The sequence below is a fragment of the Pogona vitticeps genome, chromosome 4 (genome assembly GCF_051106095.1).
Source record: "Pogona vitticeps strain Pit_001003342236 chromosome 4, PviZW2.1, whole genome shotgun sequence".
In the NCBI taxonomy this organism is placed as follows: Eukaryota; Metazoa; Chordata; class Lepidosauria; order Squamata; family Agamidae; genus Pogona; species Pogona vitticeps.
The window spans coordinates 56,933,319-56,958,553 of NC_135786.1; the positions used below are offsets into that span (position 1 = coordinate 56,933,319).

At 38.3% G+C, this 25,235-nt stretch overlaps 1 protein-coding gene across 1 annotated transcript; it reads left to right on the top strand.

Annotated features, from left to right (window-relative positions):
• The first annotated feature begins 261 nt into the window (after window positions 1-261).
• Window positions 262-19,554, top strand: PNPLA1 (patatin like domain 1, omega-hydroxyceramide transacylase). Its single transcript, XM_020805304.3, has 8 exons — window positions 262-2,275; window positions 7,618-7,850; window positions 8,993-9,058; window positions 10,862-11,071; window positions 13,846-13,906; window positions 15,125-15,367; window positions 17,006-17,111; window positions 19,082-19,554. The coding sequence occupies exons 1-8, from the start codon at window positions 2,074-2,076 to the stop codon at window positions 19,185-19,187; spliced, it is 1,227 nt and encodes a 408-aa protein (XP_020660963.3). The 5' UTR covers window positions 262-2,073; the 3' UTR covers window positions 19,188-19,554.
• Window positions 19,555-25,235: the final 5,681 nt, after the last annotated feature.

The following is a 25,235-nucleotide window of genomic DNA, read 5'->3' on the forward strand; positions in this document are numbered from 1 at the left end:
TGTAAGCTGCTCAGAGACCTTTGGGTAGAGTGGGCTGCATAATAAATAAATAAATAAATAAATAAATAAATAAATAAATAAATAAATAAATAAATAAATAAATAAATAAATAAATAAATAAATAAATAAATAAATAGATTTGGGATTCTGAAAGTAGATAATGAAGCTGTCCTATCTGGTGAGTAGTGATTATAAATCCAATGATGCTTCTCTTTCTCTTTTGCTGTTTCTGCTGAGGATGTTGACTAGAATAGGATGGGATGCAAAGTCCCTTCTGCATAAATATGATTATGATTTTTGTTTCACAGAAACTGTTGTCGTGCTGCCTGCATTTGGAGCAGATGATTGTCTGTTGCTTTGACCCTGTTTTTTTGGGGAATACTTTTGAGGGTTAAGCTCTACCTTAACTCAATCCAGGACCAGCAACTTAAATGATGATAAGGGAAATGAAAGTACACAAAAGATTGGGCCCTTTCGGGTATGCCAAAAGACCTGGTACCTGAAAAGGCCCAAAACCAAAAGTAGAGCCCCCTCCCAAAAGAACCCAAAATGAAAGCAAGCCTAGTTTTCGACTCATACATTCCCAGTGGACATGTATACAGTGCCAAAAAGGGGGAATTATTTGAGTAAAATTGGTATATGCCAATTAAACTCAAAGATGGACATTTAGAAATAATAAGTATAATTCAGATATAAATATAGTACAACACAATGCAGTGTAGTGCAACAGGAAAGCTATTCAAATCGGAGCTGCAAATTATCAGAGTTAGGGCAAGAGTAATAGCCAAGATCATTCTGGTTATGCAAGCTGTTGTACAACCTTGTGCACCTCTCACCCAATGTGATCCAACATAACTGTTCCAGCAAGAATTTTCACTTGTCTAGCATTATGCTGGGTTTATATCTAGGTGATCCATGTGCCGCCTCAGTCTGGTGCCTGCTAACTGCGGGCAAACCTCGGGCTACTTGACTTTCCCTGGGCAGCCCTGTTCAGACAGAGGATACCTCTAATTCCCTTTCAGCAAGAGGACTCTCCTCTGTAGAGTAGGACACATGGCAACCTTAGCGTGTCAGGAAGCAAAAGTCTTGTTCCTTGTAGAGGTTTGAGTGAAAGTTAAAAATGAACTTGTTGATCAGATCTAATGATGGGGAAGCCTTTTTACATGTTGATTCAACTCTTTAAAAACCCTGTTTTATGAATGTTAGATATTGTATTCCTGTACCTATGATTCAAAACACCAAGAAATGGCACAGTGTTGCTGCATACTATCATGCCAGTGTTGCCAGCACGAAAAAGGATTCCAGGCTTTACATAGCAAAGGCCACCCTGAATGTTGACAATACCAATAGTAGCAGTCAAGATGGTCAACAGGATACCCTCTTGTGCTCACTACCACTCACACCTGTCAAAAAACAATCCTGAAAATTGCTTTGTGTTTGAGTGAGAACTGGTTAACTGATGATAAAAGGAGTTAGCATCTGGAATTTTTCCCTTGCCTGGTGCCAGTGGAGAGTTAATTCATCAGGTTTTCAAATGTAACACAGCCCTGTTGCCTACTGCATAATCCACCGGACAACAGCTTCTGCTTCTGAGTTGGTTGTACAAATCTCTCTGCTCGTTCAGTGCTGAGCTGTTTCTAAGAAGAGATTGTGAGAAGATCCAATTTAGAAAAACACTCCTGAGGAAGACCTGGAAAGAAAATGCAGTATTGAAAACGTTGCAAAGAAGGTGGAAATTCCAACCAAACTTTGAATACATGATACAAGACTCATTCTTCCATCAGTATGTCAAAAATACTGGAGCCTTATTCCGAGCCAAAAAAGAAAAAGATAGGCGTGGCCTTATTGCTCTAAAGCTACTTCAATGGGTGAAGAGCTTTATTTTTAGCCAGAGAAGTAGTCAGGACATAGCTCTGGACCCAGAATAAAAGAAGCAAAATAAGTGAATTTCTACAAGCAACAGTGGCCTTTTGATCTGCAGTTCTTTCTGTCTGAATTGTATTGTTGGCATTTAAATAATATGGAAGCCTTATCTATGAAGAGATTGACAACTCTGCGATTGTTCTACTGAGGATGACTGAAACAGATTTAAGGATGTCTGGTGCTCCATTTTCTCTTTCTTTTTCAGGTGGTGGTTTTCTTGCCATCTATGAAATAGGTGTGATCCAGGGCTTATTGGAACAAGCTCCTGAAATCTTGAGATCTGCACCAAAGGTGTATGGAGCATCATCTGGATCTGTCATAGCAGCAGCTGTGGTGTGTGGACTCAGTCTTGGTAAGTGGCATATTGATTTGGATTATTATGGATGTCCTTACATGTATAAGAAAACAATTTACTGTGAAATTTCACAGATGGTTAGGAGTGTTTGTTGCAAGGAGGACCCATCTTGATAAAAAACCTTTAATTGTAAATTACAAATATGCAAGGATATCTGATTCTAATGAGTGTCCACTAATGTCATAGACAAATAGATATCCTAATAGGTTTAATTTAAAAGAACTGCTTTAAAAACTACTTTAATGTCTGTGTAGCTCTATGGAAGCCACTATAATTGATACACATCAAATAGCAATGTAATGAATTGTTGGAAGCTCACTGAACTCAGCCTCAGTTTTTAAAATTAATTATGTTGTGTTTGCTCTTGCTGAAGGACATTCATATGCCTCCATATTTTAGGAATAAAATAGCAGTGAGAATATGATTATGAGTGCTTTCATGTAATTCAGACCAAGTGTCTCTCAACTTAGAAGAATATGTGTTTTTAGCTATTTGTAATATTAAACATGTGTGATTTGTGATGTTGTAGTGTATAATCCATGATTATAGATTTGTGATTTAGGTATTCATAATCTGTGGTTTTAATTTTGTTGTTATGTAGTTGTTAGAAACTCTGGGCATGATTATCAGGAGTGAGATGTAAATAAAACCTTTATTACTAACAAAAATAATATAAATCAATAACATAAATTACACCGGTGATACAAATGTACCTCAGTGATAAGACACAGCACTTAGAAATTTGTTCATTTTTAAGATTAGGATAGAAACACATGGGCCATCTGTCTCTTTCTCTCTTCTCCCTCCCCCACCACACATCCATTTTGCACAAACAGTGCTGTACCACATGTCGGTGTTGAATTAAACAATACCACTAGCAAAACAACAGTGATTCCAAATTTATGTTCACTTTACTGTAATGGAGAATTGAGCTCCAAGAAACACAATTTCCATTTAAAACCAAGTATCTGCTTGCTTCTGTAAAAGTTTGGCAGCATTGAAAGACATACCCTGCTGGTAGCAGAGTGGAGAAGTTGGTCTCCAACCCTGAGAATGGTGACCACCCCAAATTTAAAGTATCTTTTTGCTCCTGGGAGCCCAATTGTAGGTCGGAGATGGCTCATCACTAGAAGAAAGAATTCTTTATGTATTGGCTATGTGTGGTTGTTATAGCAGGACTTTTTCTCACCTCCCAGGGTTTACAAATTAGCTTGCTTTCTTGAGACTCTTCTTTGAACGTATATCTTGTTCTTCTTTTGTAATTCTGATTTCTTAGATGCAAAAAGAGAGACTACTTTAATTGTGTTTCTTAAAAACTAACATGATTTGAACTCAAATGATGGATTATCTATAACATACATTTGGACCTGAGTAAAAAAGACTCCCAGTTCAATTGTGTAATTTATATAATGAACAGGTTTATGGAGGTACATTTGTATCCGTCTGTCCTCATGCAATAAAGACAAGATCTACCTCCATGTGATTAATATCCAAGGAGGGCATATCCAGGCAGCTTTTTTCCCCATGTTTCTGTTTGTGAAGTTCAGGCAATCAAACATTTATCTAGGAAAACTCTTGATTATGGTTAATATTGCTCATTTTTTGTGGCCTAATTTAACTTGTAAAATATATTTCAGTATTGTTGTAAAACAATTGGGGTGTGTGTCAAAAACCCTTCCAATTATTGCATTGTCACCCCAAGATCTACAGCCTCACCACTGCTCTGAGGAATCTTAAGGGTTAGACATATTATCTTAAAGATAAGTCCTTTAATTCCCTGGACACTCATTGCTGTCAGAGTTTGGGAATCTCTTAGATCAGTAGACGGCTTGTACCCCGTCAAAGAGCCTGTCCTCAAGATCCTATTTAAATGAACAGCTAAATCCTTCATGAGTTTGAGTGGGAGCAGAATGAGTAAGCTTTTCCTTCAAGGGCTTATTAATAAATATCTGTATAAAAATAGCACCGCGTTGTGTAATGACAGCAAAGAAAGGGGGAAATACTACAGGTCAATAAGAGTACAGCTCAGTAAATTGTGCTTCCAGATGGATAGGTCGTAGCACAACCAGTCCAAACCTATTGTGCAATTCTTCCACCTTTTCCTCAAAATATTAAAAAGAAAAGGAAGGTAGGTAGGTAGGTACTTAGATAGGTCCTAACTCTTCATTTTAGCCTGGGTGGGCTTACTTAACCCGATCTCATTATACTGTACTAGTTAGACCTCCTCATTAGTATCATCTGTTTAGATTTAAGAGTTCATGTACTTCTTGCTAACCTGGGCTCCAGGCCAAAAGAAGTTCAGTGTCTCTTTAGTTTATAGTTGTGATGATCAAACTAAATTTTTGGCCTTGTTGTCATAATTCAAGTTTATTTACATCAAGACTTTACTCGAACCTAATGTGTCCCTTAATATGTATTCAAACAGACCTAATTCCCAGGACCCAGTATCTCCAGGACACTGTGATATTTTTGATTCATCTAATCCGTCTGCCTGCCTACTTGTCTGCCTACCTCTGTGTTCCAGAGAAGCCTTAGGGGTCACTGACTGTATGACGATAAAATATGCAAACTGGATTGACTCCATGACTTCCATTCCCATGGAATCTCACTATTATCAACAGTGTTTATTGGACATATAAATTTAAGACTAGTTTAATTGTAATGTTATGTCAGCTATCCCTCCTCTACTTTAAGACTTGTAATGTGGGGTGGTACTTAACAAATTAAGCATATTTTCCAGAGTCTGGAGATGCACTGATGGTTTTGGTAAACATTTACAACTATTTATCTAGAAAAGGATTGTTGGTTAGGAATAGGTCTGAAGTTGGGATAATTGCTGTCCATTTATGAAGCAAAAAGATTCCCAAGTAACATGTCCCTTAGAAAATTACTTTTTCCAGCTACCGGTACAAAAATTACTGAGATTCAGGAGAGCTGATTGTGCCCCCTCTGGGCCTGACATACTGCATAAGATTATTGTGAAGATACAGTGGGGAGTACAGGTTGTAAAGTAACTTTTGAAAAATAATTACTTGCAATTATAATCACCTGTTTCTTGAAAGTAACTTGAATAGCAACATTTAATTGCTTTTTAAAAAACACTTTGAATGTTCTAAAGTAACTGACTTGCAGAACAAAACACACTTTTCTCCCATTCACTTCAAGATTGCCTCAGCACCGGGAAGATAACACAATGAAGCAACAAAAGCCAGCATAGGAACTATGTTAGTAATTATCCTCTTTTGAGGTCACATATATAACTATAAAAGTAATTAAAATGTCAGTTATACTACAAAAAGGGCAAAACTATTGCTCGGAAGTGGGTGAGGAGTAGAGCGACACATGCTGTATTGAGCTCATTGGAAGAAAGGCAGGATGTAATGATGGAAAGAAACTAATGATAAAAATAAGTAATGTAACAAATGATGAAAATGACCAGTGAAGTGTTCAATTCTGCCCCTCAAGTGTTTCCCTGGTCCTGAATTAGTACTGCAAGTGAAACAGAGGGGTTGGTGCTATTAAATAATGTAATAGGGCTAGTTTGGCTGTATTATGTCATTTGGAGAGAAAATCAATGAAGAGGCTTGTGGTACCTTAAAGACTAATAATTTTTATTTGGCATAAACGTTGGGCGACTGGTTGTATCTGTGACAGTTGATTGCCATACATGAAAACTTATGCCAAATACTCTTTAAGGTGCCACAAGAAATAATTGTGGTTGTTTTTTCCTGCATTATTATAACAAAAAGTAACAAGCTGCAACAATATATTTCCCTGTAATTCTTGGAATAAAATTAGAGTATGGTTAGGGGGGAAAACATTATGAAAAAAACATAATTTAATTGAGTTTAGCATGTTTTAAATCAATTTTCAACAAGTTGTCTACACATGGAAGTACAGATTTTTTTAAAAACCCGGAATCATGTGTTTTTGAATTGGAAATGAGATATTGTACTTGACTGCCAGAGAGTTGCTTATTTTAACTCAGAAATCAAATCAATGTATTCAGAATTGTTTCGACAGACGGTACGTGAACTCCTCTATCAGTATAAATTCTGTCTGTTGCCTTGTGCTGCCTCCCTCTCACAGGCAATAGCCACTGCTGCTGTGGAGTTATTTTTAATATATATATTATTTTTATTTTATTTATTGAAATCTGGGATAGTGCTAGTATGACATGACAGATAGGAAAAAAAAACAAATTGGAACACAAACTTTCACTGTAGCCCAACATGTGCATGTAAACAGACAAAGACACACAAGAGTATTTTGGGTGGAAATTGACACAGGATATGAAATTGCATCAGCAGTGAATACAAACAGAACAAAAATAAGGATCTGGAAAAGATCTCAGCTGAAGAAAGGAAATATATCTTTACAAGGAGAGAGACTAAGAGGAGAACTTAAAAAATAACTTAAAATGAACCACATAGGCATTGCTAACTATGTTGGATGTGGATGTTCTGGGATGCTGAGCATCACCCTAGCACTACCCCATTATGGAAGGATTCTTCCAGGTAAGGCTTTTATTGTGCAGATACTTTGCCACATGCATCAAGTTTTAAAAGGAATCTTCTTATAATTGTCTGGTTTCACTGATTTAACCTTTTTTTCTTTTCATAAAAAAACCAATTAAAGAGGGAAAGGTGGGATAGCTACATAGTGATTTTGATAGCACAGCTGTCCACTGGGAAGCATGCTGGAAACAAATGTTAAACTATCCCTCCTATCAAATATTTTGGGTCTGGAAAATAGAAATCAGGTACCATTTTTAGGTGATTGTATGATAAGATTCTCAGTTCCTAGCCAGAATATTAAGGGTGTCTTTCTATGTCTTCTTTATTCATATACTATACCACCCCACTCTAACTTGTGGATTGCAACTCCCAGAATCTTGCAGCTGGTACCAAAGTAAAAATGTCAGTACATTGCTCCCAAGCACCTGTACACCATTCCTGGTGCATTTGAGTGATCTAGAAATAAGGTAGTCCCAGCTAGCAATTTAGGACATTTTACAAGCAACTGACAGATTTCTCTGTGTAAAGAAGCATATCTAAAATGTTCTGTGCACAATACATTAGTGTAGCTGTCATTTGTCTGCTTGTTTGTTTTGTATTATAGATTCCCCTCCCCCCAAATCCCAGCCATCCATTTGGCTTCCTTCCATGTAGCAGCATAGGAACTTTGTCCCACAGTACTTTCTTTTCTGTTGTAAATAAGATAGTTATTTTTATAAGCATTTGAACTCAATAATTTCATTGCTGGTAATTCTAATATGGTTAGAATTGTTGCCATGTCCTAATCAATGCTTGCTTTTGTTTTCTGTTTTCTTCTGCCAGATGATCTTAAAAAATGTTTATATGGAGCTGCAAAACATGCCAGGAGAACTATCCTTGGTCCTCTTGCCCCTGGTTTTAGTGTGCTTCGGATTCTACAGCGACGATTGTACCAAATTCTGCCAGAGAATTCTCACCGGATGGCAACAGGAAGGCTGTATGTTTCTCTTACCCGGTTGATAGATGGTCAGAATGTGGTGGTTTCTGAGTATAATTCCAAAGAGGAGCTGATTCAGGTGAGAAAAGTGGGTGCTCAATCATGTCAAGCCTAAACTCTTACTAGAGCAAAAATGAGTCAACTGAGGCTGTCCTAAAGTGCAGTTTTAGCAGTTATTTATTTATTTATTTATTTATTTATTTATTCATTCATTCATTCATTCATTCATTCATTCATTCATTCATTCATTCATATGCTACCTTTCTCCCAATTATGAGACCCAAGGTGGCTCTCAAATTACTTAAAAAAAAAAAAAAAAAACAGATAAAACACCAAAAAATATTCCATTAAAATGAATTAAATTTATGTTTCTATTAAAATACCTAGTGAAAACAGATGAAAAACTAAAAGAACAGTTTTAAACATACATAAAATAATAAAGTATGTTCTTCATCTGTCCCTGGAAGGACAAGAGGGAGAGGGCCAATGTAGCCTCCCAAGGGAGGGTATCTCGTGTTTTTAGGCTGTATTGTGGTGGCTCATAGAGGATGACAAGAGCACCATTTGTGCAATGGGAGAGATGATATCTGGCCTAGAAGCCCCAGTTACATCTACAAAAACTCCACAGGCTTAAATCTTCTAACAGTGATGTTCCTCTTAGTGGTGGTCAGCTACTCTAGTATGAAATGTTGTACACAATTTTTCCCTCCCTAGTGTTAGTGACAGAACTCTTTTTAAAAATTCATCTGGTAAAAAAAACAGTGAAAAGTGAACCTCTCGCTTTGATTGGGATAAACAATAGGGCTTTGGAAATGGTGGATCTATCATTTTGTTCTTCCTTCCTATCTTGAGATTGCTCTTTTGGCCACACTGCTTTCAATCAAAACACTTAAGATGTCTGTAGCATCCCTTAAGACTAATTTTTAATACAGTATCTGGTTTCATGGACTGTAGGTCACGTCATCAGAAAGAGGAAACATTACTTTGACTTAGAGGTACATTATAGAGTACACGTAAGACTTTAATACAAATATTTTGTCATTTTTGCTATAATCCTAGATAGCAGGCATCCTTCAGTCTCGAGAGACTATGGTAATGTGTTCTGAATAAAGGTCTATAATGATAATTTTTGGAAACTGATATATGAAACAAAGAATATTATAATATTGATTGTTTGCGCTGAATGATATATCGACCTTTCAGTAATATCTCTTCTCACAGGCACTGATCTGCAGCTGCTTTGTCCCAATATATGCCGGCTTCATCCCTCCATCCTTCCGAGGTGTGGTGAGTTCACTTAAACAAATAACCAAGATGATCTGGGCTGCTCTGCCTTTTAAGGCCAATATTATAGGGTCACAGAGAGATAAAGTTATAGTAAAAGGTCCAAATTTTATGAAGCTGTGCTGGTTGAGAACCACGCCCTGCTTTGTTAGACTAGTGGGCTAGAATAGATGGCCTTCTGATATGCCGTAGTTCTCTATTTCATATAGACTATAGGTTCTTAACCTGTGGTCTGCAAAACCTCAGGAGCCCACATTATCCTCACAGAGGGTGTGCAAAGGCTTGAAGAAATCTTATGAACTTTTGCAGTTAAGAAAGAAAGAAAGAAAGAAAGAAAGAAAGAAAGAAAGAAAGAAAGAAAGAAAGAAAGAAAGAAAGAAAGAAAGAAAGAAAGAAAGAAAGAAAGAAAGAAAAGGAAACATAAAACATCTTAATTTCCCTCGCTTGTTTGTTTAAAACTTGGATTTTCTAATCTCCTGCCTCCATTAAAAACAAACAGAAGTAAAAACTGGTTATGAAAATAACTGTTTGATGGCAAATAACTTACAAAATCAAACTTGTGGGAGTGGGAGGGAAATGCATTGAAATAAATGGGATTAAATCAAGATGGAAGATTATATTTAAATAAATATTTGATGCACTTTAGGATTTTAAGTCATAGAATCATAGAATACAGTGGTCCCTCACTTAATGACATTAATTCGTTCCAGCGAAATCGCTGTAGAGCGAAAACGTTGTAAAGCGAAATTAAAAAGCCCATTGTAATGCATTGAAAACCCCTCAATGTGTTCCAATGGCCTGAAAACTCACCATCCAGCGAAGATCCTCCATGGGGTGGCCATTTTTGCTGCCTGTAAAGTGAGGAATCCGTCCAAAAACACAGCGGGGAGCCATTTTAATCAGCCGGTGGCCATTTTGAAACCTGACGATCAGCTGTTTTTGATCGTCATAAAGCGAAAATCCCAAAGCAGGGAACTGATCATCGTTAAATGAAAAAAAACCATTTAAAACACCGTTTTGCGATCGCAAGAACCTAATCGTCAAGCAATTTCATTGTAAAGCGGGGGAATTGTTAAGCGAGGCACCACTGTAGTGAAGTTGGAAGGGGCCTATAAGGCCATCAGGTCCAACCCCCTGCTTAACTTAATCTTCAGTTAAGTCTTGGTGGTCCATGGCAACAAAATATATTTAAAAGGGGTCCATGGTAAAAGAGAAAAAGAGCTCTAACGCATGATATCAGAGATCACAGTCCCAAGACTTGTTGTTATTGTTATGTGCCATCAAGTCAGCTCTGATGTATGGCTACCATAGGAGTGATCAATCTCCAGAATATCCTGTCTTCAACAGCCCTGCTCAGCTCTTGCAAAGTCCAACTCTTGTGGTTTCCTTTAGAGAGTCCTAAGACTAGCCAGTTGTAAAATAAAATTAATGAATTTCCCACTAGAACAGAATCAAATGTCAGCAGCAGCATTGATAAACATAGTAACATGCTTGCCCTGTTACTAACTCTGCTTCATCTATGTTTCATTTCCACCTAACTTAGGGAATGACTGCACAATGAGAGAAATGCGTATTCTTTCACTCTGAAGTCACACCAAGGAATTTGGGTTTCCCCAAGTCTGTTTGCGTTAACCAGCCACCAATTATGGTGGTTTTACATTTCCTTTTAGGTTACATGATCAACAACAACAACAACAAAGTGAATCAGACCATCCCAATCCAATAGTGTTCCCACATTTTTTGTTAGTGTAGTTGCAGCCTTAGTATCTGTGATCATCTTGAAATATTCATGTCCCTTTTCTGCAGCGGTATGTTGATGGAGGTTTCACCAACTTGCAGCCTTGCTCTGACGTGGAGACAGCCATCACAGTCTCACCTTTTACAGGGGAAATTGACATTTGTCCTCGAGATTGTCCAGCCATCTTCTACAGCTTACATATTGTCCACGGAAGCATTCAGATTTCCATAGAGAACTTGTGCAGGATTGGCTATGCCTTGTTCCCACCCAGCCACAGGGTAAGTTGCTTTAATCACATTCTTATCACCCATCTCTGGGTGTCAAAGCAAGGAATAGTTTCCTTTTTTAGAGTATAATTCTCAGAATCAAAAAAGGAACTTTCCTAAACTTTGGTCTGTCTGGACCAGTAGGTAGGTTGATGGATGTTTCAATAGCTTGCAACTTTCTTCCAACTTATATTCCCAAATGTTAACTTTTCAGAACTCTGGTCTGGTTAATCAGTAGAGTCAGGTTCACCACCCACCCTCTTTTTCTCCCTCTTTATAGCAGGGATGGGGACGAGTTGCAGGACTTGCTGTCAAGCCAGACTTAAGCCCCACTGGTGGCTCAAATGGAGTTTGTTTTTCCCCCAATGATTCAGACTTGCCTCACAACTTGGAACCCACCCTCCCTTTTTTTCTAGGGGGAAAAGTTTGCTTTTAATAGGGACTTGGGCTTTGGACTTGGTACAAAAGACTCTGACTCAGACTTAAAGATTTACCAACATCCCTGATTTACAGTTTCAAATTAAGGAAATAGAATTAATCAAGAGTTTAGAGACATATGTAAGTATGTCAGAGCATCAAAAGAAACTTTATTGAAGCAAAATGTTTATTTTGCAAAATCTGAAAAGTTTATGTTAAGATTTGCAGACTGATCTACTGGTTAAACACCACATATTTTGCACGTATCTTTCATAAGGTTTTTGTACATAGCAGTTAGATAAGCAGTTATAACATCTCCTTAACAAGGGGTCATGCTTCTTCAGATCCAGTAGATAGCTGCATTGGTTACAGCTGGGAGTGAATTCTGTAGTCTGTTGGGTCATAAGGTCTTTTTGAAAGCCAGCCAGGGACTGAAAGATAAAATAGTGAATGAGGTACTTGTGACCATGAACTTCCATCAATAGTACTTTGCTGGTTTCACCATTTTATCAATACTTTCCTTTCCTTGTGTGTGTGTGTGTGTGTGTGTGTGTTCTGAATCTTTTTACAAAATATGGCCCACCAGATGTTATTTTACTCTCCATATGCCCCAGACAACATGGCCAATGATGATGAGGGAAGATGGGAAATGTAATCCAACAATACCTAAAAACCAAAAGGTTTCCCACCTTTGTTTAAAAGTCGTCTAGATATCCTCAGGAAAAAAATCCTGCTCCATTCCCCCCCCCCCATTTAATCCAATCACAATGTTGAATTGATAACAAGAGACAAGCTTTCAGTTTGTCTCCCCCATGGTTGTCAATTTTATAATCTGAGTGATTTTTAGCATTTCCAGCCAGAGCTTCTAATGTTCACAGTTAGAAAGCATTTTGCACCTGTGCCTGTATTTTCACCTTAGTTGCTTTTGTGACTGGAAGACAGGCATATAACTGAAGTGGTGTGGCAGAACCTTTGACTCCAGGTTCTGAAACTTAGAGGCCTAGAAGAGTGTGAACCCTCCTCCTTAGTCACATCTCTGCAACACTAACATGCTTTCAGCTGTAATGACAGACCTCTTGTAACTTCTGTTTGTGCCTTTAGGACTTCTAGATGGATGGCACTAGAGATGGGGGTATTTGTATTTGTATACAAATATCTTCCCACAGTGCAGTCCAGCCTCCTGGGGCCAGACCGACCACTCACGATTCTGCCACCCCCGTGAGCTCTGCAGTCCATTCTTATCACTCTGTTGCCTGTGATGGATTAGCAAAAGGCAGGATAATGAGTCTCTCTGCCAGGTCGAAGATTGGCTAATCCATTGTCAGCAACGGAGAGATAGGAAGGGACCATGGAGCTCGCAGCAGTAACATTATCTGCATCTGTGGGGAGATATTCATATTCGTATGCCCCCATCTCTAGATAGCACCTTCCACTATGAGTAAAAAAAGCATTGTGTTTCTATTCCTTCTTTCCCTCTACAATGCATTTTCTGTGGAAAGACAAAAAGATAGCCGAAGCAATAGCCTACAGGAAAGTTTCAAAAGGAAGCATCATTTTAGGGACGTCTCATAACATTCCATATTCAAGGCAGGGCTACTCTACAATAAAGGTTTGATTGAGAAGTACCCATCTTGTCTTTCTTTTTCAGTAACTAGCAGCCACACATGGCTGCTTTGAATATAAAGGAAATGGTTTCCTGAAAGATCATGTTCAACCTTGTAGGAACATAAAAAGCTCTCTTGTGCTGAATCAGGCACCACTGTTTCATCTAACCCAGTGTTATCTTGTAATTATGTACCATCAAGTCAATTCTAAATTATGGTGTTCTTTGTCAAGATTTTCTAGGTACAATGTACTCAGAAGTTACCATTTCCTTCTTTTGGGGCCACCCTGGGACTCTTTAGCTTGCCCAGGGTTACGCAGGCTGACTCTTCTCTCAATAGGCAGATGTCTTGCAAATGTGAATAACAGAACCTTTTCCCATATAAAGCATGTGCTCTACCATCAAAATATAGCCTGCTGGGATAAAGCAATAGAAAATTAAAATTTAAAAATTCAGTTGTGTGAGGGCAACTTAACTTTGCAGTATAACTAAAACCTACCTGCCAACTGGGAGAAATCTTATTAAATCTTTGTCAGAATTTTACAGACATTGCTCACCCAGATATGCTAAACATGTTTTTACAGGCATAAGACCTAAATACTTATCTTGTTTTTAGTAAACAAAAGCTGACATTATTAAGAAGCCAAATTGTGCCCTTAGTACTAAATGCAATTCTTTTCAGTCCTTCCAAATTCTTCCCAAGATCCATTATTTCCATTTTAGTAAAGCTACTTGGTGTCATTTGTTTTGTGATATCTTTCTGCAGGTTTTGAATGAATTTTACTCACAAGGATATCGGGATGCGCTTTTCTTCTTACACAGAAACAGTAAGTGTTAACCTGATGCGTAAAAGAAATAAGTTTTTATTCTTTACACCACACATTTTTTCACACAAAGGAATCGTGAAGCTTTCTAGTGACTTGGAGAAGGTGTCTTAGGAAGCCATATTTATTTTCTCCTGATGTCCCTTGTTAGAACTCCTTGACTTCTGCTAAAGAAGCCCTGTGAGTGAGCTCCATTCCACTAACACTTCATTTTGAGCCAAAAAGGCCATTACTTGTACATTGCAGCATGAAAATACGTGGCACTATGGAGCTATCTAACTTGAACAAACAAACAAGCTTTCTTCTAATAAATGAGTTTAAAAATTATGTTTTTACTATGTTACATAGTAATCACTATGGTTTTTCTCTAGAAAGGCTAGTTTTACTCAATAGTACAAGAAGAATATTAAATTTCATAACCCTCAGTCCCAAGGCTGTTCTTAATATTCTCCGGTCTACAATCCTACTGAAATTTTAAAAGTATTAACCCATCTGCTCAAACCAATTCTAGTTTCTGCCCTGAATGATTCAGGGGCTGCAGGAAGATCAAGGTATGAATGAGATGAATGATTTTTTTAACTCCTCAAAGAAATCTATATTTATCATTGACTGTTTTACCTTTTAAACCCATTTTGAGGAGCTATGTTCACATTAACTGGAATTATGTGTTTCTGAAGTGGCTTTTATACACTTTACAGAGGTTTTAGTAAAACCTCTTGTTTGTTCTGGGTTCAAGCAAGTCCCTAAGCAGGGCCACTGAAATGAGGGTTAAGTGTGGAATTGGAAGTAAAAGGAGTCAGTTCAAAAAAGCTAGAATGAAGAACACATTTCCAGGTTCAGAATAAGCTCAGTGCATCCTATGCTTTGTCTTCTTATGTACAACCTATCTCCCAGGCTTCTCTGTCCAGCTCTTCCTTTAACCTATGAGTCAGCAGAGCAGAGCACTGCTAAATCTTTAAATGGTTGGAGCAATGGTTTGCCTATGTTGGAAAAGAACATAAATTTATGGTGGGTAGATCTTGCTGTTTTCAGAAACAAAGTACCTTTACTTGCGTAATGTTGCATTTCATCCATTGCTTTCATTTGATATATATTACTTTACTGATGGAACAAACATAGTCTTATATATAAACCCTGCTTAACCCCCTCAATCCCTCCCCCATTCTTAAAAAAGCTCTTTTATGCCAATATTTGTGCATTTGCTTTATTTTGAATTAACAGATATTTTTGAAAATGGCCACCTTGCCAACACAGTGACATTTGAGTTTGTTGGGGTGTTCAGTAAAAAAGATTTGTTCCATGCCAATGAAGAAGTTTCATGCCAAGAGCCAAGGATGGAAGTCATCAACAGTTCTAACAGGGCAGCTTCTAAAGACTCCTCAAAGCGACCTGCTTTTTTGAATGGAACACTGCATAGAGTAGGCAACAGATTACTGCAGCAGCTGCCCGTGTATTGTCAAAAAGGTAGAGATCTCAAGAATTCTGTTTTCCTCTATGGTGGTCCAGGGACTTTTGTGGGAAAAAGTGTTTTGGGTGGAATAAACGCATTTCTAGAAATGCAGTCATGAGCGAGCAGGTTGGATCCAAGAGCTGACTTCAGTGCATGATAAGGTTCTCTTCCTGGAATGTGCCTCTGCTTAATTTTTGTAATCCCACACATGCCAAATAGTTTGCCTCATTCATTAGTGTCTCCTAAGCATTTTAACAGGGTTTGATTTGTAGTACTTGATTGGTTTTATTCTGGAGCGACCAGAGATGGAAATTACAGCAGGATTGGAAGGAATTATATTTCATACATCTGATAAAATGGGCACAAATAGTTCTGCCAAAATAATTGTGTGTGTTTTTTCAAAGTGGCAGACTATTTTGTCTTATTTTGTTTTTGTTGCAAGAGATAATAGGACTAGAAGGCAGTACCAAGCATTTTGAATTCCAAGATTAAATCCTTTGGAACTCTTAGGAATCAGAGTGATTTTCTAGAGGCCTGTTTATAGGAAACTATGCTTGTTATCTGTGTCTGTGGGAAATGTATACTAATAACATAAGAGGAGCCCTGCTAGATTTAAACCAAAGGATTGTCTGATCCAGCACCCTGTTTCTCACAGTGGTCAGTCAGATGCTTATGAGAAAGAAGCTCACAAGCAGGACATGAGCACAATCACATCCTCCCTCTTGTGTCCCCTAGCAGCTGGTATTTAGAGGTATACTGCAGTTTATTGATTCCATTTCATTGTTTAACTATACACTATAATCCTGTTCAGCTATCCCATTGCAATACTGAATAAATATGAGGAAAAGATAGGTATTACTCCTGCCCCCGCTACTGTTCCTATCATTTTCCATGAGTGGAGGGTGACTTTCTGAAGAGCGAAGACTCCTCTATTTGTAGAAAGTGGCCATGTGATTGGGAGCCCTGTACAGTGGACCCTCTACTTACGGAATTAATCCGTATTGGAACGGTGGCTGCAAGTCGAAAAGTCTGTAGGTCGAATCTCCATTGACCTACAATGCATTGAAAACCGATTAATCCCATAACTGGCAGTTTTTATTCTATTTTTGTTCCATTTTGGCTTTTTTCTGGTCTGTAAGTCGATTCTCCGGCTGCAAGTCGAATCTAAATTTTGCGCCCAGAGAAGTCTGTAACTCGAAAAGTCTGTAAGTTGAGTCGTCTGTAAGTCGAGGGTCCACTGTATTTCCAGGATTCTAAATCCTATAAGAAGCCTTGATGGATAGTGGAGGGTCTTCTCTTCAGAAGGTTGTCTTCCACATTAGGAAAGAAGTAGGAGAAGAATAACAAAGGGGGAAACAGCCAGCAAATCCTTGTCTATTTACTCTCAAGTAATTCCCTTAACTTGTCCCAGACTCAATGCTTAGTAGAGTCACTGGATGACCACACTTTCTTGTGTTATGAGAAAAAGAAAACATATTATCATTTCCTTCACTTGATGGGCAATTTAAAGTTGCTCCTTTTGTACATTCTTATTCTCCTTGTTTGAGGAAGACTTTGATTTTCTATCCATTTATTAATTAGCACAATTATACATCTAAAATACTCAATTCATTTAATACCTATGCTTCTTCCATTGAACTTTGTTGTTTCAGCTGTCTTGAACATACAAAAAAGATGTAGATTGTTACGCTCAGCAACTGGATTTCTACTTCATCATATGACAGCTCCTACCAGAATGGCCTGGTCTTTTTGTAGACGGTAAGAATATATTTTTTGGTTAGTTATCTCATTGCTTCACCTTTGACTCAGTGAAAGGTGGCATTTCAAACAAAAAAATAAAAATTAATGTCTAGTTTGGAATTAAGGCCTGCTCTAGATGGGGCCATTTGCTTCTCCTTGTACCAAGCATGGGATTTACTGATATTTGCATCACAGGAGCTCAAACGTATGCTGAAAGGAAGGAGGGAGACAACTGTGGCTGGAAGAGATTCTCTTGAAGTTCTCTCACCACCTTTTCTGTGGTTTGGGAATGCACTATAATGCAAAACACTGCCCCCTTTTGAAGTCAAGCAGGATCCTTAGGCCACTACTCTAAAACCCTTTGAGAAGAGAGAGAGAGAGAGAAGCTTTCTCAATGCTCAGCTGATTATCTTAAAGGGCAAATACCAAAAAGCAACTGTAAAAAATGCCATTTTGTCTCTTCCTTTAATCTCCCCTTTTTTGTGGCTTGCCATAGTGCTAAGCTTTTGGGAATGGTAAACCAATTCTGAACTCTCTATAACTAGAAAACCCTGAAAAGCATCATCATAAATCAGAATTTACTTGACGGCATGCTGCTGCTATTGTTGTTAAAAATGCTAGGCACAGTCAGTCAAAATTATAAAAACATTGATTGGTATTATGTAAAAGATACAAGTTTTAACCAGAATCCTAAGTATCTGTTAAATATTGGCAGAGTATGTCTTCTTTTTCTTCTTCTTCAATAACATGTTGTATAGTTGTGGATGCACAATCAGTAAGCGTATATAGGGTGTATCCTAGCATGACCACGGATAGATGATGGATTGTTGAGTGCAGAGAGATTGGTTAGTGTGTTTGGAGTGTGAAGCATGTTATGTGAAATGGCAGTTAGGAATTTTGTGTGAATACTGTGAAGGATATATATTGCAATAGTTTCCCCTTCTGTTTAAATATCTGATAGATTTCCTGTCCCTTTTCCTTGTTTAACTGTACATCCCAAATAACCCCCATTTGTTTGTTCCTGAATAAAAATTCTCATTATGTATCTTAAAATGTAACTTTAAGGATATTTAGCTGTCAAAAAAGAGAATATTTAACACCCATGTCTATGCAGACTACACAGAAGAAGCCAGAGTTTTCGCTAAAAAGATTGTTTTCATTCAGCAAACAAATAAAATATAAATACCAGCTGAGACAAATAGGCATTGGTTGAGAAAGGTTTGGGAATGGTTGTTCTTGGGCTAACACCTAGTCTTAAACACAACTAAAACATAAGTGGCTGAGTTTAGGGTAAATGTGCTAGAGGTGTGCCTGACAATTTGGGGACTGTGTAAATAAGTAGTGTTGTAGCAATGAGAACAGATGCCTCCCCAGGTGTGTAGGTTTTATTAGGTTTTCTCTTTTATAAGAGCTGTTACACATCCCTTTGCACCAGAACCCCAGTCTGACCCTAAACAACATGGTGTCAAACCAGACAATACAGTTAGCATAACATTAGGAGTGCACTTGAGATTTGTCTTACTCTAGGTGTTTCTTGCATTTCGCAAATCGGTTTCTTTCTGTTATGTGATTGGTCATGCAAGCTAAGTATGGGTTTAATTTCCAAATCTGATTACTCATGCACAGATCTTTAAAGGAATTACATTCTTGGAGTGAAATTGTCCTATTCGCATCTTACTGTGAAGCTCACATTTTATATAATTTTATTCAAGGCCTAGTGCTACATAGCTTGTAGGAACTGGTAGTCTTTCCTACATATAGAACTTTTTGTGCTTTAGGTAAGGTGTAAGTTGCCTTAACTTCTACAGCTAATAGGTAAACACACTAATACTTTTAAAGAGGCTTTTAAAAAAGGTGATACAGTAAGTGTCTGTAAGACCATGTGTGTATATAATGTGACTCCAATCTCTTAGACAACAGTATATTATATTTCTCAATTTCCCACTGTCTATAATGTTCCTAATTTCTCCTATATTTTTCTTCTAAAGGCTAGAACAGATGTGGCACTTTCAGAAGAGATCATCTGGTTTTGAAGACAATTCCATAGTTCCCCAAAGAGATACTGTGTCAAATACAGCCAGGACAAACTATTAAAAAATCATGTTGTCCCAGTATTAAATTTTTGAAAAATATTTTGTTCAAGAAAGCATCTGCAACTCCTCAGAAGAGCACTCAGCCATTTTGTCTTCAGGCATGAAAGCTGCACTGCTTGTCAAAATTCCTTTCGTAGCAGTTTCCTGCTTCCTGTCCTCCCTATAATTCCAAATTCATAAATCATGTTTACTTTCATAACAGTTTGACAGTGAGTGAGCTCAGAAACAAGAGAGTGACAGTCAAATTTTACCTGTAATGTGTTGGCTCAAAATCATATTTTGCTACAAATATTTTTTTCCCTTCCAAAAGCAACTACTATGAGCTGTGAGTGTATACCTTCAATATAAATTCCAGAGTGATATTGCCACTGCTCTATAGTTCAGTTTATTTTCTGAAGTCTGAATTATGGTCAGTTAGTTACAGAAGTATAAATTCCCAAACTTCTTTTCAGTAGCGATGAATCAATCCAGATAGATCACTCATTTTTACACCATCAAGATGACGAAAGAGGTTTCCAGTGTCTGCCTCACAATTATGGAATCCTTCCTCATGGAGACAAGAGACTGAGATGCTGATAGATTTTGGTCAGGAGTGGGGAGGAGAGAATAAAGTGTTCAGGCACCAGTTTTTAACCCTAGAATTCAATTGCCAAGGCAGCACTGGGTTCTGAGCATCAAGAATAACAGACCCCTTTGAATGCACCCTTCAGGGAGACTATATGGATAATGGAAGTGGGTTTGCAGCAATACCATGATATATATATTTTCCATAATACAGGAAATTAAAGCCCTTAGGCCATTTGTTGTTTTGTAATAATTCTGCAATTTACACACACCCCACAGATGTCTTCTCTTTCATACAGAGTGGTAGCAAAGCAATCAAGTACTGCTTCCTTCAGTAATTAATAGGAAGCTTTTGGGACAGAAAATTTCTGGACAGTTCTATCCATGATGGCTACTATGCTAGCAAATGTACAGTATATGTCAAGAGATGGCTATGCTGGTATCTTATATGATATATACTGTATATGTTTTTATATACATTATATGCATTTTATATAACTTTTAATATCTTAAAATTTATAGGAGATCAAATGCTACAATACTGAGCAAAAATATTTGGGAACAAACCTCGCTAAATTCACTGGGAATCGTAAACACACACTGGATTTGTGCTGCTAGAACAATCCAAAAAGTCACATAACATCATACACCTGTTCACTGACAAGCTAGTCACACTGTGTTCAGTTGGGCTTATACCCAAGCAAGTGCATATAGGGCTGCAACCTTAATCTAGCAGATTCACATATACTGTACTGTAGCTTCCATAGTGAAGGAGCAATCAAGATTTGTACTGGCCCATGCTAATATTAAACTATGTACAACTAGTACTACAGAACACTATGTTATATCACATCCATGCAATCAAACATCCCTTTGCTTGTTCATTTTATTATTCTGTTCCTTAACAAGAGCTTCAGTTATCAGGTAATTCACTATGACATCACCACTTGTCAAAATATCAAGTTGTATGTAGATATAGGGATACCCAGTGTGGTGCAGTGAATAGAGTGATAGACTAGGATTCAGGAGACCTTGGTTCAAATCCCTGCTCTGCCATGGAAACTCGGAGGGAAGGGGCTTAGAATTTGAAAAACTAATCCTTAAATATGTCACTTACCTTGAAAGTCCTGCTAGAGACACTGTAAGTTAGTTCTGGCTCGATGGCACATAACAAACACACACGGAATAGCTTACTGACACTATAACCCATCCCATAATTTTTCACTGGGCTGATTGCTTAATTTTTGGTTATACAAAGAAGTGCTAAAAATTCTCCAGAAAACCATTTATGTGACCAAAAAAAGATGCATTATAGAAGTTTTTAAAATATCTCTGTCACATGCTTTTCAGTATGTTTACCATGAGTAGATGGTCAAACGTTAAATTGAAAATCTCTGTGTATTCAACATACAGAAACATACCAGGGATGGGCAAAATACAGCATGTGGTCCTCCAAGTCCCTTTTCAGTGCCCCTCCTGGGGTTCCCAGTCTTCCCACAAAATGCTTTAAAAAAAGAGAAAGCTCATTTGTCACTAAAATTCAGCAACAAACCACCGATTCTTAAGAGGGATAGCATTTGGCAAGCTTTGCTGAGCTTTGTCTTTAGATTTAGATGTTTCACAGTAGCATTGTTAATTTAAGCAGGAGACCTTAAATAACCCTGCTTTTCCCAGGTGTTTTCCCAGCATATCTTTCCCTTAAAATCCTTATAGCTTGTCATAGATAAGCCTGTTGCTAAACAGGAGCTTAGCTTTTATGTGATATTTGGAAGGCTTAAGTCCAGCAAGGGTGACAAGGGAATCCAATTCTATGATACTACAGCTGCCTTATTAAAATCTAAGTAAGTACTTATATAGAAGTAGATGTTAGTGTATGACTTATTTTTACTGAATTCTCTTTTTTTTATTAATTAGCCTGAAGAAATAGATTTTATTTTCACAGAGTGGATAATATTTCATGAATTAAAATAATATTGTACATTTTAAAAGTATTTTATTTTGCATGTATTAATTCTCGTGTGCCCATTTTCATTTCATTTAGTCGTTTAGTCGTGCCCGACTCTTCGTGACCCCATGGACCAGAGCACGCCAGGCCCTCCTATCTTCCACTGCCTCCCGGAGCTGTGTCAAATTCATCTTGGTTGCTTCGCAGACACTGTCCAGCCATCTCATCCTCGGTCGTCCCCTTCTCCTCTTGCCATCACACTTTCCTAACATCAAGGTTTTTTCCAAGGAGTCTTTTCTTCTCATGAGATGGCCAAAGTACTGGAGCCTCAGCTTCACGATCTGTCCTTCCAGTGAGCACTCAGGGTTGATTTCCTTTAGAATGGATAGGTTTATTCTCCTTGCAGTCCAGGGGACTCTCAAGACTCTCCTCCAGCACCACAATTCAAAGGCATCAATTCTTCAGCAGCCAGCCTTTTTTATGGTCCAGCTCTCATTTTCATACATCGCTACTGGAAAAACCATAGCTTTTACTATGCGTACCTTTGTCGGCAAGGTCATGTCTCTGCTTTTTAAGATGCTGTCTAGGTTTGTCATCGCTTTCCTCCCAAGAAGAAGGCTTCTTTTAATTTCATGGCTGCTGTCACCATCTGCAGTGATCATGGAGCCCAATAAGGTAAAATCTGTCACTGCCTCAATTTCTTTCCCTTCTATTTGCCAGGAGTTGATGGGACCAGTGGCCATGATCCTAGTTTTTTTTTAATATTGAGCTTCAGACCATTTTTTGCACTTTCCTCTTTCACCCTCATGAAGAGGGTGAACCAATCAGTTGTTCCATATCCAGTTCTAACTGTTGCTTCCTGTCCCACATATAGAATGCCTTTCTCCTCACCCAGAGCTCTGCTCCTTGTGTTGGTTCTATATATATCTTCTTTTAAAGTGAAAATTACTTCTGATTAATCTATTAAGGCTGCAGTGATAAATACTCTTACTGGAGACTAAGCCACACAAAACACAATGAAACATTTCTTTGAAGACACATGTAGGTTTGCACTGTACCGCTCTTATGCCTGGTTGTATTTTTTTTAAAGGGAGAATAATTACTATATAGTATCAATATTGACTGTAACGGAGCTCCAGATATCTGGAAATCCTGAATTTTTAAAATTCTGAAGCTGAATTCCAGATTTGAATTTTGGTGATAGTGCCCATTTGTAATTGTAATTCATCATGTGAAATCAGTCACACTGAAGATACATTAAATCAAGCACAGTATTGTTCTAGTTTGCCCTTAAGTCACACTGTGCTCATGCCAAATCCCTCACTAGCACAATGCTTAGTTTCTAAGAAGTGCATGTGTTGCCTAGCAACCAGTTACCCAGAATCCTTGTTGCCTAAGCCCAGATATACATGGATGTGTGGCTTTTCAGTGGTGAAGTAAATGCAGTCAGCACTTGGAGTTGCTGATACACATCAGATTCCCCCCCCCTTCTTTTCATATGACAAGGCTGCTGTTCTGTAGCTGCTCTAAAGATTACTCTTCCTAAATTGAGAGTGACATCCTGCCTTGCCTTCAAAGAGGGACCATGATTTCTTCTGGCTGCTCTAATCACTGATGCAATTCTGTCCATTTGGTTTTGCTCTTTTCCTGCTGCCTTCAACCTTTCCTAGCATTAATTTTTTTCCAGAAAATCCTGCTTTCTCATGATGTCCCCAAAGTAGGATAGCCTCAGGATAGGATTTTCCCCTCTAGAGATAGTTCAGGCTTGATTTGACCTATTCTAGAGCAATGTATGGCAACAATATTTCAGTCTGCATCTTGCTCATGGATTCTGCTCTAGGCTAACAAAGACTGTGGTCCTTGGCAAAGACAATGGACAGATCCAGAGGTCATGTACAGGTCATGTTTTATGGAGGTGGCTTTGCCTCAGCTAACCAAGGCCTGACACAGGACATTTGAACATTTTTGTCCCTGCCCAAAGAGCAAAATCCACATTGCTTTGCCAGTAGTCTGTACAGTATTGAAGAATGGGTACTGTCTCTTTCTTTCGTTCCTCCCTTACTTACAATTTTTGTACCATCTTTGCTTGGCAAAGAGTTTGGATAGAATTCAAAAGCTCACCTTCTTTAAACAGTTTTGGTGATCCCATAAATGTACTACCATAACCGCACCATTATATTGCATAATTGCCTACTGTATTTCAACAATCACCTTAATTGTTACCTAAAATATTAATCGGTCATGCAATCACTCCAGCTCCTAGGAAGCAAGCTGGAGCACTTCAGATGTTCTTTCTGTTTCTTAATCTGTGTTAATAACCCAGTTAAGCAAAGGAGCCTGGCACACAAAAGAAAGGGGCATTGTTCTGCCCTCTTGGGCAGGTTCAAGTCACTGCTTGACCATGACCTGAACAGCAGCTGGTCTGATCAATGTTGATGAGAGTCTGACAATACATTTCTGGGCAATCTTGGGTGTGTGTGTGTGTGATTTACACAGTGATGTCATGATAAATGGGGAAGTTTGGGTGTTCATTATTTTTGTTGTTGTTGTGTAGTCGTTTAGTTGTGTCCAACTCTTCGTGACCCCAGGGAGCAGAGCACACCAGGCCCTCCTGTCTTCCACTGCCTCCCAGAGTTGGGTCAAATTCATGTTGGTAGCTACCAACATGAATTTGACCCAACTCCAGGAGGCAGTGGAAGACAGAAGGGCCTGGCGTGCTCTGCTCCCTGGGGTCACAAAGAGTCGGACACAACTAAACGACTAAACAACAACAACAACACATGCTCAGTTGTTACTTTGGAACTTTCCACATGGAGCTATAGAAGAGCTATAGAAGAGCAACCTGTTTTTATTATTCAGCAAGACACACTATATGTGTTTATGTCAGTGATTCTCTGTGTTCAAAAGCAATAAGGCTTATTGTTGTATTATTAAGATTAACCCTGTGTTCTGTTGTATGACTCTTAGTCAGCTGGACTGAAAGGCCTTCCCCCTCAATTTAAGGTGAGGAGGGAATGAATTCCTTATTGTATCCACCTTATCCACCTTCTATCCTTCCTTCAGGACAGTCTGGGTAAAGGACTCTCTCTTGTCATTTTCTCCAAGCCAGAAGCATTGCAGTTTTCCACACATTGAAATCTTAAACAATTGCTCAGATCAGCTGCCCAGTTACCACCTCCCTTGCTTCTTCATTTTCCAACCTGGAATCTGAAGATGGTACTCAAGGCCCTCACAAGCGCTCCCTTCAAGTCTCTTAATGACATTTCTGTCTGTCTTCTCTCCTAAAAGAGGGCTTTCTTGCTGTCAATTACAGCTAGATGGGCATTGGAGTAGTTGGCTTTATTCATCCAAAAACTCCTCTACATGTTTTGCAAGGAAGAAATCACATCTCAGTTTGATTCCTCTTTCATTCCCAAAGTTTCCTCCTTGTTCCATGTTAAAGAAGAAATTTTTAAATATGATATTTTGCCTTCTTTTTATCCTAGTCCTGCTCACTCTCTAGAGAAGGCCTGGTGCAATTTGTATGTCTGACGGTGCTGA